The following is an 18,365-nucleotide window of genomic DNA, read 5'->3' as shown; positions in this document are numbered from 1 at the left end:
AAAAAGTATTTAGAAAGTTGCATAAAACACACTGATAGACATTTCTGTTTAAAAAAAAATAAAAAAATATTTCAAAGCTGTACATAGCCTTTAACCCGTTAGCGACCGCCAATTCGCCTTTTCACGTCATCCACTAATGGGCTTTATTCTGATGCATAAGCCTTTTTACGGCGCTGCATCAGGATAAATAAACGGAGCAGGGAGCTGTCAAATCTCCCTGCTCTCAGCTGCCAGAGGTAGCTGAGGGCTGGGGGCATCCCTGCTCGAACGTGTGAGATCGATATTAGTATCGATCTCACCCGTTTAACCCCTCAGATGCGGTGCTCAATAGCGTGCACCACATCTGAGTTGTTTTGGAGAGAGGGAGGGAGCTCCCCCTCATCCCACTGACACCCGGCGATAAGATCGCAGAGTGTCTGTGTCTCCGATGGCAGCCGGTAGCCTAATAAAGGCCCCCCAGGTCTGCCTGTAGTGAATGCCTGCTAGTTCATGCCGGAGGCGGAACAATAAAAAAGTTATGGCTCTTCAAATATGGAGACACAAACACAAATAATTTTGAAAAAAAAGCGTTTTTACTGTGTAAAAGTAGTAAAACATACAAAAACTATACAAATTTGGTATCGTTGCAATCGTAACAACCCGCTGAATAAAGTTATTGTGTTATTTATACCACTGGGTAAATGGCGTAGATTTAGGACGCGAAAAAGCGTGGCACAATTTCAGGTTTTTTTATATTCCCCCCCCAAAAAAAGTTAATAAAAGTTAATCAATAAATAATATGTACATCAAAATGGTGCTATTAAAAAATACAACTTGTCCCGCAAAAAACAAGACCTTATACAGCTATGTCGACGCAAAAATAAAAAAATTATAGCTCTGGGAATGCGACGATGGAAAAACGTAAAAAATTGCTTGGTCATTAAGGTTTAAAATAGGCTGGTCATTAAGGGGTTAAGGCCCCTGCACCCGCTGCAGATTTTGTACTTGCTATGGAAACAATTCCATTCAGATCAATGGAATATTTGCAATGTGTAAATTAGTACTGAAAAGCTAGGGTTTTTTATCTACACCGTGTTCCAAATTATTATGCACATTGGATTTAAGTGTCATAAACATTTAATTATTAGTTTTTCAATTAAACTCATGGATGGTATTCTGTCTAAGGGTATGTTCACACGGCCTATTTACGGACGTAATTCGGGCGTTTTTGCCCCGAATTACGTCTGAAAATAGCGCCTCAATAGCACTGACAAACATCTGCCCATTGAAAGCAATGGGCAGACGTTTATCTGTTCACACGAGGCGTAATTTACGCGCCGCTGTCAAATGACGGCGCGTAAATAGACGCCCGCGTCAAAGAAGTGACCTGTCACTTCTTTGGCCGTAACTGGAGCCGTTATTCATTGACTTCAATGAATAGCAGCGCCAATTACGTCCGTAATGGACGCGGTGTTCAAGCGCCTGCACATGCCGTTACGGCTGAAATTACGGGGATGTTTTCAGGCTGAAACATCCCCGTAATTTCAGCCGTAACGGACGCCCTCGTGTGAACATACCCTTAGGCTGGGTTCACACGACCTATTTTCAGACGTAAACGAGGCGTATTATGCCTCGTTTTATGTCTGAAAATAAGGCTACAATACGTCGGCAAACATCTGCCCATTCATTTGAATGGGTTTGCCGACGTACTGTGCAGACGACCTGTCATTTACGCGTCGTCGTTTGACAGCTGTCAAACGACGACGCGTAAAAATACAGCCTCGTCAAAAGAAGTGCAGGACTCTTCTTTCAGACGTAATTTGAGCCGTACTTCATTGAACTCAATGAAGCACAGCTCAAAATTTACGGCTGTCAGAGAAGCCTTGCAAAATGCGAGGAGGAGCATTTACATCTGAAACGAAGCAGCTGTTTTCTCCTGAAAACAGTCTGTCATTTCAGACGTAAAAGCCAGCTAGCGTGTGCACATACCCCTAAGGGTATGTTCACACACTTAACAAAAAACGTCTGAAAATACGGAGCTGTTTTCCCTTGAAAACAGCCCCTGATTTTAAGACGTTTTTTGAGCAACTCACATTTTTTGCTGCGTTTTTTTACGGCCGTTTTTGGAGCTGTTTTCATTGGAGTCTATGAGAAAACGGCTCCAAAAACGTCCCAAGAAGTGTCCTGCACCTCTTTTGACGAGGCTGTAATTTTACGCGTCGTATTTTGACAGCGACGCGTAAAATGACAGGTCGTTGGCACAGTACATCGTAAAGCCCATTGAAATCAATGGGCAGATGTTTGCCGACGTATTGGAGGCGTTTTTTCAGACGTAAAACGCCTCCAATACGTCTGAAAATAGATCGTGTGAACCCAGCCTTAGGCCTCATGAACGTGAACGTATTTTTGTCCTCCCGTAAATACTAGTGTAAATACGGGTCCTTGGTCACACGTATTCGACCCGTATTGCGGCAGTATTTACGGACCCGGTGTCACCCATAGTCCACCCATATTTACGGGCACGTTTTCGCTGCAAAATTACACTGCAGTAATCAGCAGCCCTTTCCGCAGAAAAAGTAAAAGAAATTCATACTTACCCGGCCGTTGTCTTGGTGACGTGTCCCTCCCTTGACATCCTGTCCGACCTCCCTGGATGAAGCGGCAGTCCATGTGACCGCTGCAGCCTGTGATTGGCTGCAGCAGTCACATGGGCTGAAACGTCATCCCAGGAGGCCGGACTGGAGGAAGAAGCAGGGAGTTCTGGGTAAGTATGAACGTCTTTTTTTTTTTACAGGTTGATCTATATTGTGATCGGAAGTCACTGTTCAGGGTGCTGAAACAGTTACTGCCAATCATTTAACTCTTTCAGCACCCTGGATAGTGACTATTTACTGACGTTGCCTAGCAACGCTCCCGTAATTACGGGTACACACACGTAGTCATCCGTAATTACGGGAGCCCTATAGACTTCTATGAGCTGCCCGTGCCGTAATTACGGCCTGAAATAGGACATGTTCTATCTTTTTCAACGGCACGGGCACCTTCCCGTAAGAATACCGGGAGGTACCCATGACCAATAGAAGTCTATAGGCCCGTAATTACGGGCCGTAATTACGTGCCGTAATTACGGGAGTTTTTACGGTCGTGTGCATGGGGCTTAATTACGGGAGCCCCATAGACTTCTATGGGCCTGCCCGTGCCGTAATTACGTCCTGAAATAGGACATGTTCTATATTTTTCAACGGCACGGGCACCTTCCCGTAAGCATACGGGGAAGTACCCGTGGCCAATAGAAGTCCATGGGCCCGTAAAAACGTGCCGTAATTACGGCCCGTAATTACGGGCGTTTTTACGTTTGTGTGCATGGGGCCTTAGGGCTCTTTGGATCATTGTAATCAATCTCAGACACCTGTGATAATTAGTTTGCCAGGTCTGCCCAATCAAAGAAAAATGACTTAAGAAGGACGTTCCACATTATTAAGCAGGCCACAGGTTTCAAGCAATATGGGAAAGAAAAAGGATCTCTCTGCTGCCGAAAAGCGTGAAACAGTGCAATACCTTGGACAAGGTATGAAAACATTGGATATTTCAAGAAAACTTAAGCGTGATCATCGTACTGTGAAAAGATTTGTGGCTGATTCAGAGCACAGACGGGTTCGTTCAGATAAAGGCATAATGAGGAGGGTTTCTGCCAGACAAATTAATAGGATTAGGAGAGTCGCTGCTAAAATGCCATTGCAAAGCAGCAAACAGGTATTTGAAGCCGCTGGTGCCTCTGGAGTCCCGCGAACCTCAAGGTGTAGGATCCTCCAGAGGTTTACAAGTGTGCATAAAGCTATTATTCGGCCACCCCTAAACAATGCTCACAAGCAGAAACGGTTGCAGTGGGCTCAGAAATACATGAAGACTAATTTTCAAACCGTGTTGTTTACTGATGAGTGACGTGCAACCCTGGATGGTCCATATGGATGGAGTAGTGGATGGTTGGTGAATGGCTACCATGTCCCAACAAGGCTGCGACGTCAGCAAGGAGTTGGCGGAGTAATGTTTTGGGCTGGAATCATTGGGAGAGAACTGGTAGGCCCCTTTAGGGTCCCTGATGGTGTGAAAATGACCTCTGCAAAGTACGTAGAGTTTATGACTGACCACTTTCTTCCATGGTACAAAAAGAAGAACCGTGCCTTCCGTAGCAAAATTATCTTCATGCATGACAATGCACCATCTCATGCTGCAAAGAATACCTCTGTATCATTGGATGCTATGGGCATAAAAGGAGAGAAACTCATGGTGTGACTCCCATGTTCCCCTGACCTCAACCCTATTGACAACCTTTGGAGCATCCTCAAGCAAAATATCTATGAGGGTGGGAGGCAGTTCACATCAAAACAGAAGCTCTGGGAGGCTATTCTGACATCCTGCAAAGATATTCAAGCAGAAACTGTCCAAATACTTACAAATTCAATGGATGCAAGAATTGTGAAGGTGATACCAAAGAAGGGGTCCTATGTTAAAGAGGCTCTGTCACCAGATTTTGCAACCCCTATCTCCTATTGCAGCAGATCGGCGCTGCAATGTAGATAAGAGTAACGTTTTGTTTTTTTTCCAAAAACGAGCATTTTTGGCCAAGTTATGACCATTTTTATATTTATGCAAATGAGGCTTTTTTTAAGTACAACTGGGCGTGTTTAAAGTTATGTACAAGTGGGCGTGTATTGTGTATGTACATCTGGGCGTTTTTACTTCTTTTACTAGCTGGGCGTTGTGAATAGAAGTGTATGATGCTGACGAATCAGCATCATCCACTTCACTTCGTTAACACCCAGCTTCTGGCAGTGCACAGACACACAGCGTGTTCTCGAGAGATCACGCTGTGACGTCACTTCCTGCCCCAGGTCCTGCATCGTGTCGGACGAGCGAGGAAACATCGGCACCAGGCGACAGAGGCTACATCGACTTACCTGCAAACGCCGATGCTGCTGCAGAATCAACTGTAGCCTCTGTCGCCTGGTGCCAATGTGTCCTCGCTCGTCCGACACGATGCAGGACCTGGGGCAGGAAGTGACGTCACAGCGTGATCTCTCGAGAACACGCTGTGTGTCTGTGCACTGCCAGAAGCTGGGTGTTAACGAAGTGAAGTGGATGATGCTGATTCGTCAGCATCATACACTTCTATTCACAACGCCCAGCTAGTAAAACAAGTAAAAACGCCCAGATGTACACACACAATACACGCCCACTTGTACTTAACTTTAACCTCTTAACACCGAAGGACGGATATATCCGTCCTCAGCAGCTGCTAGTTCGCGCAGGAGGACGGATATATCCGTCCTGTGATCGCGCGGGTACTGTCACTGTATCCACGCGATCAGCGGCAGGAGCACGGCTGTTCTACACAGCCTGGATCCTGCTGCAACTGCCGGAATCGAAGCGCACTCCGATTCCGGCAGTTTAACCCATTAAATGCCGCTGTCAATAGTGACAGCGGCATCTAATGTGTTTGAGAGAGGGAGGGAGCTCCCTCTGTCACCCCATCGGCGCCCCCGCAAAAAAATTGCGGGTCGCCGTCGGGTTTCCATGGCAGCGGGGGTCTAACAAAGACCCCCAGGTCTGTCTTCAGCATCTGCCTGTTAGGCGATGCCAGAGGCATGACCTAATAGGTTGCCTGTCAGTTTTACACTGACAGGCAATAATGCTTTGGTATACTAAGTATACCAAAGCATTATATATGCGATCAGCAGATTGCATAGTGAAGTCCCCTGATGGGACTAAAAAAAAAAATTTAAATCAGTTAAATAAAGTTGGTGAAAAAAAATAAATAAAATTACAGTGAAAATCAAATAAAACTACTTTTTTTGCCCAAAAAGTGGTTTTATTTAGTAAAAGTGTCAAAACAAATCACACATACACATATATGGTATCCCCGCGATCGTAACATCTTGAACAATAAAATGAACACATTAATTAAACCGCCGGATGAACGGCGTCCAAATAAAACGCAAAAAACAACGGCAAAATTCGCTCTTTTCTCCCATTCCCCCCATAAAAAATTAAATAAAAATTAATCCATAAGTCCTATGTACCCCAAAATAGTACTAATGAAAACTACACATTGGCCCGCAAAAATAAAGCCCACATACGGCCACATTGACAGAAAAATAAAAACGTTACGGCTCTTGGAATGCGGCGATGCAAAAACAAGTAATTTTTTTCTAAAAGGGTTTTTATTGTGCAAACGTAGAAAAAACATAAAAAACCTTTACATATTTGATATCCCCGTAATCATGCCGAACCATAGAATAAAGTTAACATGTTATTTACGCTGCATAGTAAACGGCGGAAATTTATAACGTGAAAATCAATGCTGAAATAGCTGCTTATTTTCAATACTCTCCTAAAATAAAGTTAATAAAAGTTAATCAATATATTATAAGCATCTAAAAATGGTGCAATTACAAAATACAACTCGTCCCGCAAAAAACAAGCCCTTATACGGCTATGTCGATGGAATAAAAAAAAAGTTACGACTCTTGGAATGCGACCGTGAAAAAATAAAAAATAATCCTTGGTCATTAACGTGCAAAATGGCCCGGTCATTAAGGGGTTAAACACGCCCAGTTGTACTTAAGAAAGTCTCATTTGCATAAATATAAAAATGGTCATAACTTGGCCAAAAATGCTCGTTTTTGAAAAAGAAAAAAAACGTTACTCTTATCTACATTGCAGCGCCGATCTGCTGCAATAGGAGATAGGGGTTGCAAAATCTGGTGACAGAGCCTCTTTAACATGTAACTTGGCCTGCTAAGTTTTTTTTGATTGAAAGAGCTTTGGATTTCTGTAAATATGACCTCCTGATGCTGCAAATTCAACAAATTACCATTTTAGTTCTCTTTACAACCTTTAAAATGTTTTGATCTCTGTTGTGCATAAGAATTTGAAACAGTGCATTTTGAGTTTTTTTACTTCTAAAAAAAAATCTGTTATCATTAGATTTGTTCAATAAAATTCGCATTATACTCCAACGGCTGATGGCTTGAAGATTATACTGACTGTCATTTGCATCGACTATTTAGGAAAATCAGCGAAAAATAACATTTGCATAATAATTTGGAACGCGGTGTATATAACCAGAGCGCTGCGGAATCAATGTGAAGTAGATCCAAACTTCATAATACAACAGTCAATCTAAAAATATGATCTGCGCAGCTCACATTGCATAGAATATCCCGGTTATAGATCAGGTGGCATATGATCCCAACCGCGGGTCTGTATGCCCCTTAATCATTAGAAAAGGGAAAAAGGGGAGATACTGGCCCTCAATGGTATGATAATGAAACAATTCTTTAGGTAAAAAAAAACGCAAGTTTATTATACTCACACAACAATAAGGCTATGTTCACACGCAAACTGAAAAACGTCTGAAAATACGGAGCTGTTTTCAAGGGAAAACAGCTCCTCATTTTCAGACGTTTTGTATGCCACTCGCGATTTTCGCTGCGTTTTTTTACGCCCGTTTTTGGAGCTGTTTTCTATAGAGTCTATGAAAAACGGCTCCAAAAACTGCTGAAGAAGGGCACTTCTTTTTCGCGGCGGTTTTTTACGTGGCCGTTTTTCAAAATGGCTGCGTAAAAAAATGGCCCGTCGGAACAGAACGCCGTTTTTCCCATTGAAATCAATGGGCAGATGTTTGGAGGCGTTCTGCTTCCGATTTTTCGGCCGTTTTTTGAGCATTTACTGCCCGAAAAATGGCCGAAAATAGGCTGCATGAACATACCCTAAGGGTATGTTCACACAGAGTGTTTTCAGGCGTATTTCGGGGCGTTTAATGCCTGAAAAAATGGAAGCAGAACGCCTCCAAACATCTGCCCATTGATTTCAATGGGAAATACGGCATTCTGTTCCGATGGGGCGTTTTTTACGCCTCGGTTTCCAAAAACGGCACCTAAAAAGACGCCCGCGAAAAAGAAGTGCATATCACTTTTTGTGACGTTTTTGGAGCCGTTTTTCATTCACTCTACAGAAAAACAGCTCCAAAAGCGGCCGTTAACAACAAGGGTATGTTCACACGCAAACTCAAAAACGTCTGAAAATATGGAGCTGTTTTCAAGGGAAAACAGATCCTCATTTTCAGAAGTTTTTTTTATTCAAAGTCGCGTTTTTTGCAGCGTTTTTAACGGCCACTTTTGGAGCTGTTTTTCTATGGTCTATGAAAAACGGCTCCAAAAACGACATGCACTTCTTTTTCACTGATGTTTTTTTAAGCAGCCGTTTTGAAAAACGTCGGAACAGAAACTACGTTTTTCCGATTGAAATCTATGGGCAGATGTTTGGAGGCGTTCTGCTTCCGATTTTTCAGCCGTTTTTCGGAACGTTTATGGCCCGAAAAATGGCTGAAAACACTAAGGGTATGTTCACACGGCCAATTTTCGGCCTTTTTACGGACCGTAAACGGACGAAAAACGACCGAAAAATCGGAATCAGAACGCCGTAATTTCAGACGTTTTTGAGTTTGCGTGTGAACATACCCTATGAGTAAGGGTATGTTCACACGCAGTGACCAAAACGTCTGAAAATACGGAGCTGTTTTCAGGCGAAAACAGCTCTTGATTTTCAGACGTTTTTGTAGCAACTTGCGTTTTTCGCAGCGTATTTTACGGCCGTTATTGGAGCTGTTTTCCAATGGAGTCAATGAAAAACGCCTCCAAAAACGTCCCAAGAAATGACATGCACTTCTTTTTCGCGAGCGTCTTTTAACGCACCGTATTTTGACAGCGACGCGTAAAATGAAGGCTTGTGGAAGCAGAACACCGTAAAACCCATTGAAAGCAATGGGCAGATGTTTGTAGACGTATTAGGGGCGTTTTTCCAGGCGTAAAACGCCCGAATTACGTTTGAAAACACTGCGTGTGAACATACCCTAAGGCTGGGTTCACACAGTTTTTTGCAGGTGGAAATTCTGCCTCAAAATTCCGTTTTGAAGTTTGAGGCAGATTTTCCTCTGCCTGCACGCCGATTTTCGCTTGCGGCCATTGAGCGCCGCGGGCATAAAACTCAGCGAAATACGCTTTCTCTGCCTCCCATTGATGTCAATGGGAGGTCAGAGGCGTAAACGCCTGAAGATAGGGCATGTCCCTTCTTTCTCCCGCGAGACGGTTTTATATAATAAATGGAGTGAGCACACCGCTGAGTGTTCTCTACATGAGCGTGGAGTTTGTAGTCACACTTGGCAACTGAAAGTGTGCCATACAGCTTTTGAACAAGTCTCATGTAATTATGGGAACTGTGGGTTGTTTTTTTTACCAATATTTCCCTGGATTTATTTTGTTCAAAGTAGCACAAAAATTACCATTATAGTTTTACCTTAACTAGTTTGTAAAATGACAAAATAAAGTCAATAAACAGGCATTAGCATGTCATGTGATGTGTAATGAATGTACCAGTAAAGAGTCAAGACAAGACATAACCGTTGAGTCACAATAAAACAACATGTACCAAGATTGATGGAAAAAGCTCACTTTTGCCACAAGCAATATGGCCGCCGCGGTAGGTTCAGGTCTTCCGGAAGTGACGCAATTGTTAATAACGCGAAATCCATGCTGTCCCGCGCGTTTATTTGACGTCATCATGCGGTTCAAGTCTAGGTAAGCACACAAGTTGCGAGCGCTGTAACGAAGGGGAAAGTTTTTAAAAGAACGCCAGTAACGCGCTCGTCCCTTCAGGTATTTCCTGTGTGAGCTGGTGCTGGAGGATCCCCGTTGGAAGCAGAATATCTCGCAGGGCACAGTGTTGTACAACGTGAAAGAGACGGTGGCAAGGCTGCACGGGGACTTCGGGGCTGCGGCGTGCTCTATTGGCCTGTCCGGTAAGCATGGGGTTGGTTAGTTCCCGTAGCATCAGTGCATTATAGTGACAATCCATTGTAGAACATATCTTGGTGGCATAAATAGTATGTACATTAAGACTATGTTTACACGTTCAGGATTTGCCATAGTCAAATCCCGTGTGGATTTTTCAAATCCACAGCAGAAATCTGAGGCTGACAGTATTCGCATGTGGATTAGCCCCATTGTAATTCAATGGGGCTAATCCATGGCTTTTCCTTGTGGAATCTGGGCAAATAATGAACACGCTGTGGATTTTAAGATCATGGATATGTGTAAACAAGCTCACAGGAATTGGCACTGGTAACCTAAGGGTCTTTTTACATGGTCCAATATGGGTCGTGAAAACGAGCGCCGGTCAACGAGACCGCTTGTTTTCTCCTTTCACAAGGAGCAATGATCGGTCGTGTATGAGGACAAGCGATTGTTCGTCCCCATACGTTTCCATCGTTGGACAACGCGCCTCCCTGTTTACGCAGGGAGATGTGCTGCCGACAATGATAATATTTAGTACTGCATAAAAGATGTGATCAGCCGATGAATAAGACTTTGTTCACATCACTGTCTGTGTTCCGCTGAGGGGTTCCATCAGAGGTTTCCGTCGGGTTAACCCCTCAGCGGAATTGCAAACTGAAACCTCCGCTTCCGTTTCCCTCACCATTGAACTCAATGGTGACCGAAACCTAGCTAATGATTTCCGTCTGTCACCATTATGACAGGGTTCTGTAGTTTTGACTGTCAAGAACGACGGAGCCCTGGCACAACGGTGACCGACAAAAACCAATAGCTAGGTGTCCGTCACTGTTATCAATGGTGAGGGAAACGAAAGCTTAGGTTTCCGTTAAGGCCTCATTCACACGACAGGGTCCGAGTGTCGGCCGGGAAAATCGGCCGATTTTCCCAGCCGGTTTGCATCCGTTCCGGGCCGTTTTTACCGGCCCATTTGCATCCGTTTTTTTCCCTGTCCGTTTTACAATCGGATGAATTTCATTTAAATTTGTTGCCACACACAGCCCTGTGTAGATAACGCCACCCGGCCCCCTGGTAGGCGATGCCACCCGGCCCCCTGGTAGGCGATGCCACCCGGCCCCCTGGTAGGCGATGCCACCCTGTAGGCGATGCCACCCTGTAGGCGATGCCACCCTGTAGGCGATGCCACCCGGCCCCCTGGTAGGCGATGCCACCCGGCCCCCTGGTAGGCGATGCCACCCGGCCCCCTGGTAGGCGATGCCACCCTGTAGGCAATGCCACCCAGCCCCCTGCCGGCGATGCCACCCTGCCCCCTGCCGGCGATGCCACCCTGCCCCCTGCCGGCGATGCCACCCTGCCCCCTGCCGGCGATGCCACCCTGCCCCCTGCCGGCGATGCCACCCTGCCCCCTGCCGGCGATGCCACCCTGCCCCCTGCCGGCGATGCCACCCTGCCGGCGATGCCACACAGCCCCCTGCAGGTTGCACCCATCCCCCCCCCCTTCCAGGAGAAGTCACTGACTTCAATGTCCATATATGGACAGTGTAGTCACTGACTTCTCCTGAAGAGGAATTCCCTGCCACAGGTCGGGAATTCCGCTTCAGAAGTGAGTGACGCCACTGTGTCCATATATGGACAGTGTAGTCACTCACTTCTCCTGTAGCGGAATCCCCGGCCATAGAGTCGGGGATTCCGCTGCAGAAGTGCGTGACTTCTCTGTGTCCATATATGGACAGTGTAGTCACGCACTTTTCCTGTAGCGGAATCCCCGGCCGGGGATTGGGGATTCCGACTCCTACAGCGAGCAATAAAAGACCCTCCTCCTCACATGCACTCTGCACTGTGAGGAGGAGGAGGAGAGAGAGAGTGCGCGAGCGACGGTAGACCCGGCCATCACTCGGGACACATTACGGTGATGGCCGTGTATTACCCGGCCCCATAGACTTCTATGAGGGCCGGGCACCCGGCCGAAAATAGAGCATGTCCTGTTTTTTGACGGCCGTCAAAAAATCGGTCGTGTGAATAGCCCCATTAGGGGTCTATTATTCCTAATGCAGCAGGGTGCCGGCCGATTTATGAACGGCCGGCACCCGGCCAGGAAACCCTGTCGTGTGAATCCTGCCTAAGGGGTGAACCCGACGGAAACCTCAGATGGAAGGGCAACGCTGATTTGACCATGCCCTAAGCGTTTGCTTGTTAATCGGCTGATCCTTGTCCTGTTTGCGCAGGGAAACGATCGGGCAAACGAGCATGGCCTTATGGGGTTAAATGGCTAAAATGGCCTTAAAAACCACCCTGTACCTGGACAACCCCTTTAATACCGTATATGACTGGTGGAGGTCCCACACATGGGCCACGTACCGATCAGCTGTTCCGGCTGGCACCGGTGTCGGAAGCAGATGGCTCCGTACACTGTATAGCGGGTGTGCTGCAGCACGGCTGCTATACTGTGACCAGAGTCAGCTGGAACAGCTGATTGGTGGGGGCCTGACACCTGCTCCAATCATATACTGATGACCTATCCTGTGGATTGGTCATCAGTTTGAAAAACTGCCCTGTGCCCGGACAACCCATTTTAGGCTTTAGGGCCAAGTTCACACTGAGTTTGACGCGGAAAGCGTGTCGGAGAAAACGGCCGAAAATGCCTACCATTGATTTCAATGGGAAGCGGAGGAGTTTCTTTTCCCGTGAGCGGAAAAAGGGACATGCCCTATCTTCGGGCGTTTACGCTTCTGACCTCCCATTGACATCAATGGGAGGCAGAAGCGTATTTCGCTGCATTTTATGCCTGCGGCGCTCAATGGCCGCGGGCGAAAATCGGAGTGCAGGCAGAGCAAAATCTGCCTGCAAAAAACTGTGTGAACCCAGCCTTAGGGCTTATTTAGACGAACGTGATATACACCCATGCAACGCGCGTGATTTTCACGCGCCTCGCACGGACCTGTGTTCGTCTATGGGGCCGTGCAGACAGTCCGTGATTTTCACGCAGCGTGAGTCCGCTGCGTAAAACTCACGACATGTCCGTTATTTGTGCATTGTTCGCGCATCACGCACCCATTGAAGTCAATGGGTGCGTGAAAATCACGCGCACCACACGGAAGCACTTCCATGTGATGCGCGTGATTCGCGCAACAGCAGTAAAAAGTATGAATGAGAACAGAAAAGCACCACGTGCTTTTCGGTTTACAAACAGACAGTGTCATAATGATGGCGGCTGCGCGAAAATCACGCAGTCGCGCATCATATGGTGATGACACATGGAGCTGTTAAGTACCTTTTGCGTGCGCAAAACGCACACGCTCGTGTAAATCCGGCCTTAGACTAGGGCAACACGGTCAGATGAATGTGACTTTATGGGTATGTGCACACGATAACGACCATTACGTCTGAAATTACGGAGCGGTTTTCAGGAGAAAACAGCTCCTGCCTTTCAGACGTAATTGCTCGTATTCGCGTTTTGCGAGGCGTCTATTACGGACATATATTGGAGCTGTTCTTCATTGGATTCAATGAAAAACGGCTCAAATTACGCCCCAAGAAGTGTCCTGCACTTCTTTGCCGAGGCAGTCCTTTTACGCGTCGCCTTTTGACAGCGACGCGTAAAATTAAAGGTCGTCGGCACAGTACGTCGGCAAACCCATTGAAAGCAATGGGCAGATGTTTGCCAACGTATTGGAGCCGTATTTTCAGACGTAAATCGAGGCTTAAAACGCCTCGTTTACGTCTGAAAATAGGTCGTGTGAACCCTGCCTATTTGTTCGGTAAGGAAAGTCACAAGCAACCTCGAAAATATTACAAAATAACATTTTCCCTTTTCCCAGAACCTGATCTGATGTTTTTTGGTGCCAATATTTGTCTCTCACGCAGCTAAAGAAAACTTGTGGGACTAAAGCCTAACAGCTGAATATTATAATTTTAAGATGCATCGGACACCACAGTCCTCACTATAGTGCCACATAAATCCAAGTATAAGAGGCTCGTATACAATCGCCACAGAATGAGGAGGATGTACTTATAAAAATGCAGTAGGATTCTGGTGCACATGTCGTGTGCTACATTTATAAAGCTTTGTAGACCCTTTAAGACTCACTCAACAAGGAGGCGTGGTCAGATGTAAAGGCATGGCTTAAAGGGAACCTGTCACCAGCATTTCACCTATTAAACCAGCAATACCTGGTGAAAAATCATTTTTATGTAACCAAGTCTGTTCCTCAAACCTTTCCAAGTTAATCCCGCCTCCTTACTTTTTGATTGACCGCTCTTCGCCTTCCCCCAGCACACCTGTGAGTCCTGGACAAAGCAGTGAAGTGTGTGTGTGTGTGTGTGTGTGTGTGTGTGTGTGTCGCGCGCGCTGCACATAGTGATATAACTACATCGCTAGTGCAGTGTAAATGAATGGAGAGGAGTGCATGATGCCGATTGGTCAGCATCATGCACTCCTCTGTACAACGCCCACTTGGTCGAAAGTAAAAATACGCCCACTTGGGCATTAAGAAAGCTCATTAGCATAAACCAAAATCGCTCCGAACGTTGTGAAAATAGATCGGTTTTTTTTTAAAATAAAAAGCATTACTGTCACCTACATTACAGCGCCCATCTCCTTATGTAGGAGATAGGGCACTTATAATGTGATGACAGAGCCTCTTTAAGATGTGTATAAAGTAAGGTAACCATGAGGCAATACAAAGTTAGATAGAAGTATCTAGAGATGCCCCAACTTTATTAGTGGCTCATGCTGGCTGATAAATTTGGCACATCTCATTCACGTTCAGTCCATGACCTTACAGATGTAAGTATTATTTAATCCAAAATCACTGTTCATATTGGTGAGTGATCCATCTGAACTAACATGTCTATTCTACAAGGTTCTTTATTTTTGCCTGAAATGTAATTTTTGGGTAAATAATAAGATAACACTATATTGCTTTAACAGTAAAATATCTTAACGCATATACCGGCATCATCTTGCTACGATGTCGTAAAGAATTCCACCAGCTGCTGTGGTCATCTCTTCCATTCATCACCAGTCTTGAGAACAGAGGTCAGCGCTATGTATGCTTCATTAACACACTACATATTGGCGGTAAGTAACCTTGGCATTAATCCATAAGACTTGATCATTACAATAAGCTTTTCCACAACCGTAAGCATACCTAATGTTTCAGGTGACTTGAGGAATAACACTTTCTGGCCGTTATGACAGATTCTTTAGCAGTTTTCCCCTCTGCAGACACTTTCTCACTCAGTTGTCTCTGAGCTAGCCGAACTGCTATTATAAATTCTATACACTGCACAGATAGAAAAGGAAAATCCTGCTCTATCACGTATATAGAAGCTGCAGCCGCATGAAGGAAATTATACAGTAGTAATGAGCAGTGTAGCACTGGAGTAACACTTAGGGCGGATTTAAACGAGCGTGTGCGTTTTGCGTGCGCAAAAGGCACTTAGCTCCGTGTGTCATCACCATATGATGCGCGGCTGCGTGATTTTCGCACAGCCGCCATCATTGACACTCTGTTTGTAAACAGAAAAGCACGTGGTGCTTTTCTGTTTTCAATCATACTTTTTACGCGTGCACTTGCCAAAACGTCTGAAAACAGCTCCGTAATTTCAGCCGTAATTGGCGTTGCCGTGTGAACATTCCCTTACCAGGAAACTGCAGCACATCTGTCTTTGTTACTATACTGTATCATTTTGTTAAGTATGGAACAGCAGTTCCATGGGGAAGGCAGACACACCTAGCATTAGAAAGGTTTATGATGCCCGGAGTCCCATTCACCGGTGTACGGGGCCTGGCCGGGCAATCCGGCCTACACACGGACTGTTTTTTATGGGCTGACTTGGGCCGTGTGCAAGAGCTGTTATTTTTTTTTAATGGGAATCTGTTTATTTGCACTATAGTGTTTTCAGGGTGTGGATCCTCATCTTTTCTCTGAAGACCAGGATTTGGTAGATTGTGCATCATGTCTCAACTTATATTGGTAGCTGTGGAAAATGACAGCACTCACTACAACTTGTTTTCAAACTAGGGCTGGGTAATAAAAAAATGAAATTCTGTGAAATTTATAGGGCATCTTGCTGTCATTCAACCCTGAGGGTATCTTCACATGGGCTATTTCCAGCTGTTTTTCGGGCCGTAAATGCCCCTAAAAATGCAGGGACTTGACGGCTACAACCATCTGCCTGTTGATTTCAGTGGAGAAAAACTGCATTCTGTTACTGTGGGGTATTTTTTACACAGCTGTTTTTAAAAATGTTTTTCATTGACAATAGAAAAATAGCTCCAAAAACAGCTGTAAAAAACAGCTAAAGAGCAAGAGAGGTTTTCCCTTAAACAGCTCCTTATCTTCAGCAGTTAACTTCGTGGATGCAAACCTGCATAACTTAAAGGGGTTTCCCACTACCAGACAACTGATGACCTATACGGTGGATAGGTCATTAGTATGATCGGTGCATGCCTGCTGCCTGGACCCTGCACCAATCAGCTGCCTGCGGACATCGGATGTCATTGCACACTATGCAGTTGGCTCTGTTCATCGCATAGCAGCCGAACTGCAGCGCCTCTTATTCACATGAATAGGAGCAGAGCTGCAGCTTGGCTGCTGTTCCATGACCAGAGCCGGCCCACGGACAGAGCGAGCCTAGAGCGCTGAAGCAGTGGATGGGTGTCAGGGCCCCCTACTGATGACCTATCCGGTGGCTAGGTCGTCAGTTGTCCAGTAGCAGAAAACCCCTTTAAAGAGGCTCTGTCACCACATTATAAGTGCCCTATATTGTACATATGATCAGTGCTGTAATGTAGATTCCAGCAGTGGTTTTTATTTAAAACAAAAAACGATCATTTGACAGTTATGACCTATATTAGCTTTATGCTAATGAGTTTCTCAATGGACAACTGGGCGTGTTACTTTTTGACTAAGTGGGCGTTGTACAGAGGAGTGTATGACGCTGACCAATCAGCGTCATACACGTCTCCCCATTAATTTACACAGCACATAGCTATATCGCTATGTGCAGCCTCATGAACACGCTATAACGTTAGTCTCCTGACAATGAATAGACATTACCTCCAGCCAGGACATGTGTATTCAGAATCCTGACACTTCTCTGTGAGTTACAGCATAGCAGGCATAGTCTCAAGATTACGCTGTCCTTTACAGCGAAATCTCGCTGTGCTGTAAATCAGAGAAGTGGTCAGGATTTTGAATACACATCACGTCCTGGCTGGAGGTAATGTATATTCATTGTCAGGACACTACAGTAATGTTAGTGTTTGTGGCTGCACATAGCTATATCGCTATATGCTGTATAAATGAATGGGGAGACGTGTATGACGCCGATTGGTCAGCGTCATACACTCCCCTGTACAACGCCCACTTGGCAAAAAAGTAAAACACGCCTAGTTGTTCATTGAGAAACTCATTAGCATAAAGCTCATATAGGTAATAAACTGTCAAAAATTACTTTTTCTAAATAAAAACCACTGCTGTCATCTACATTACAGCGCCGATCATATTATGTAGAAGATAGGCCACTTATGTGGTGACAGAGCCTCTTTAATTCTACAATAAACCGGTTTGCTGGACCACTGTTATATTGTATTCTTACAGGCACAATACGTACATGTCAGAAATTCCTCATTCAGTACAACCGGAAACAACTGGCCCTGTTGCTGAAGAACACTACAAATCCTGGTAAGTACGCTGCATCTGTAAACTGGTGATAACGTCACCAGATTCCACTAAACGTGTTTTTATTATAGATGAGAAAAATGCCATCCAGAAGTCCATAGCGAGTTGTTCCTTACAAAATGTACAAGAAGCAGAATTCATGGCTGACGTTGAAGACATGGATTAGGAGACTTTCGTCCACACTACAAATTTGCATTCGTTTACTGCCTACATAATTTCTTGAATTTTAAGAATAGCAGCTCCCATAACATGTAATAAAATGTTACCATCTCGTGCAACACATTTATGTAGCAGTTTTTTTCCTTCCTATAAATATGGGTATTATAAACAGAGTGGAAAGGTGCCGCTGGTTTTGAATGTTCTTATATGTCACAGCGTGACTTCTAAAAATGTAGCCATCAAAAGAGCTTTATCCCACATCTTGAATACCGCTATAACTTCAAGCCTGATGTGAAGAATTCTCAGACAAGTAGCAACTAAGCAGTGATTGTTTTTGCTACCTTTCTTTGATGGGATATGCTCTGGTTTTTATCTAGAAATATACAAACACTAGGTAGGACAGCTAGTTCTGAGGCTCTGTCATTTGTCAAGACAAATAGCATTGCAATTGGATTCGTTGTCATAACGGAAGCCACAACACATGTTAACAGCTCAAATCAGCCATCCGTTTGCTCCCCTAGTAGCAGCAGAAATTTATATATAAAGAGGCTCTGTCACCACGTTATAAGTGCCCCATCTCTGACATAAGAAGATGGACGCTGTAATGTAGGAGTTTTTTTATTTAGAAAAACGATCTATTTTTACAACGTCATTAGCGATTTTAGCTTTATGCTAATTTGTTTCTTAA

At 44.9% G+C, this 18,365-nt stretch overlaps 1 protein-coding gene across 1 annotated transcript; it reads left to right on the top strand.

The window, feature by feature from the left end:
* Positions 1–9,519: 9,519 nt before the first annotated feature.
* On the top strand, positions 9,520–17,796 carry POP5 (POP5 ribonuclease P/MRP subunit). Its single transcript, XM_075854019.1, has 5 exons — positions 9,520–9,617; positions 9,696–9,838; positions 14,761–14,910; positions 17,438–17,521; positions 17,590–17,796. Exons 1-5 carry the CDS (start codon positions 9,601–9,603, stop codon positions 17,682–17,684), a joined length of 489 nt encoding a protein of 162 aa, XP_075710134.1. The 5' UTR covers positions 9,520–9,600; the 3' UTR covers positions 17,685–17,796.
* Positions 17,797–18,365: the final 569 nt, after the last annotated feature.

This window comes from Rhinoderma darwinii, chromosome 1, assembly GCF_050947455.1.
Source record: "Rhinoderma darwinii isolate aRhiDar2 chromosome 1, aRhiDar2.hap1, whole genome shotgun sequence".
NCBI lineage: Eukaryota > Metazoa > Chordata > Amphibia > Anura > Rhinodermatidae > Rhinoderma > Rhinoderma darwinii.
Note: the sequence above shows the minus strand (reverse complement) of the source record. Positions and strands in the feature narration are given on the sequence as shown.

Coding starts and splice junctions, on each gene's coding strand:
- POP5 (XM_075854019.1), top strand. Junction 9,839..14,760: donor GTGCTCTATTGGCCTGTCCG/GTAAGCATGGGG, acceptor TTGCTTTAACAG/TAAAATATCTTAACGCATAT. Junction 17,522..17,589: donor GAAGAACACTACAAATCCTG/GTAAGTACGCTG, acceptor TTTTTATTATAG/ATGAGAAAAATGCCATCCAG.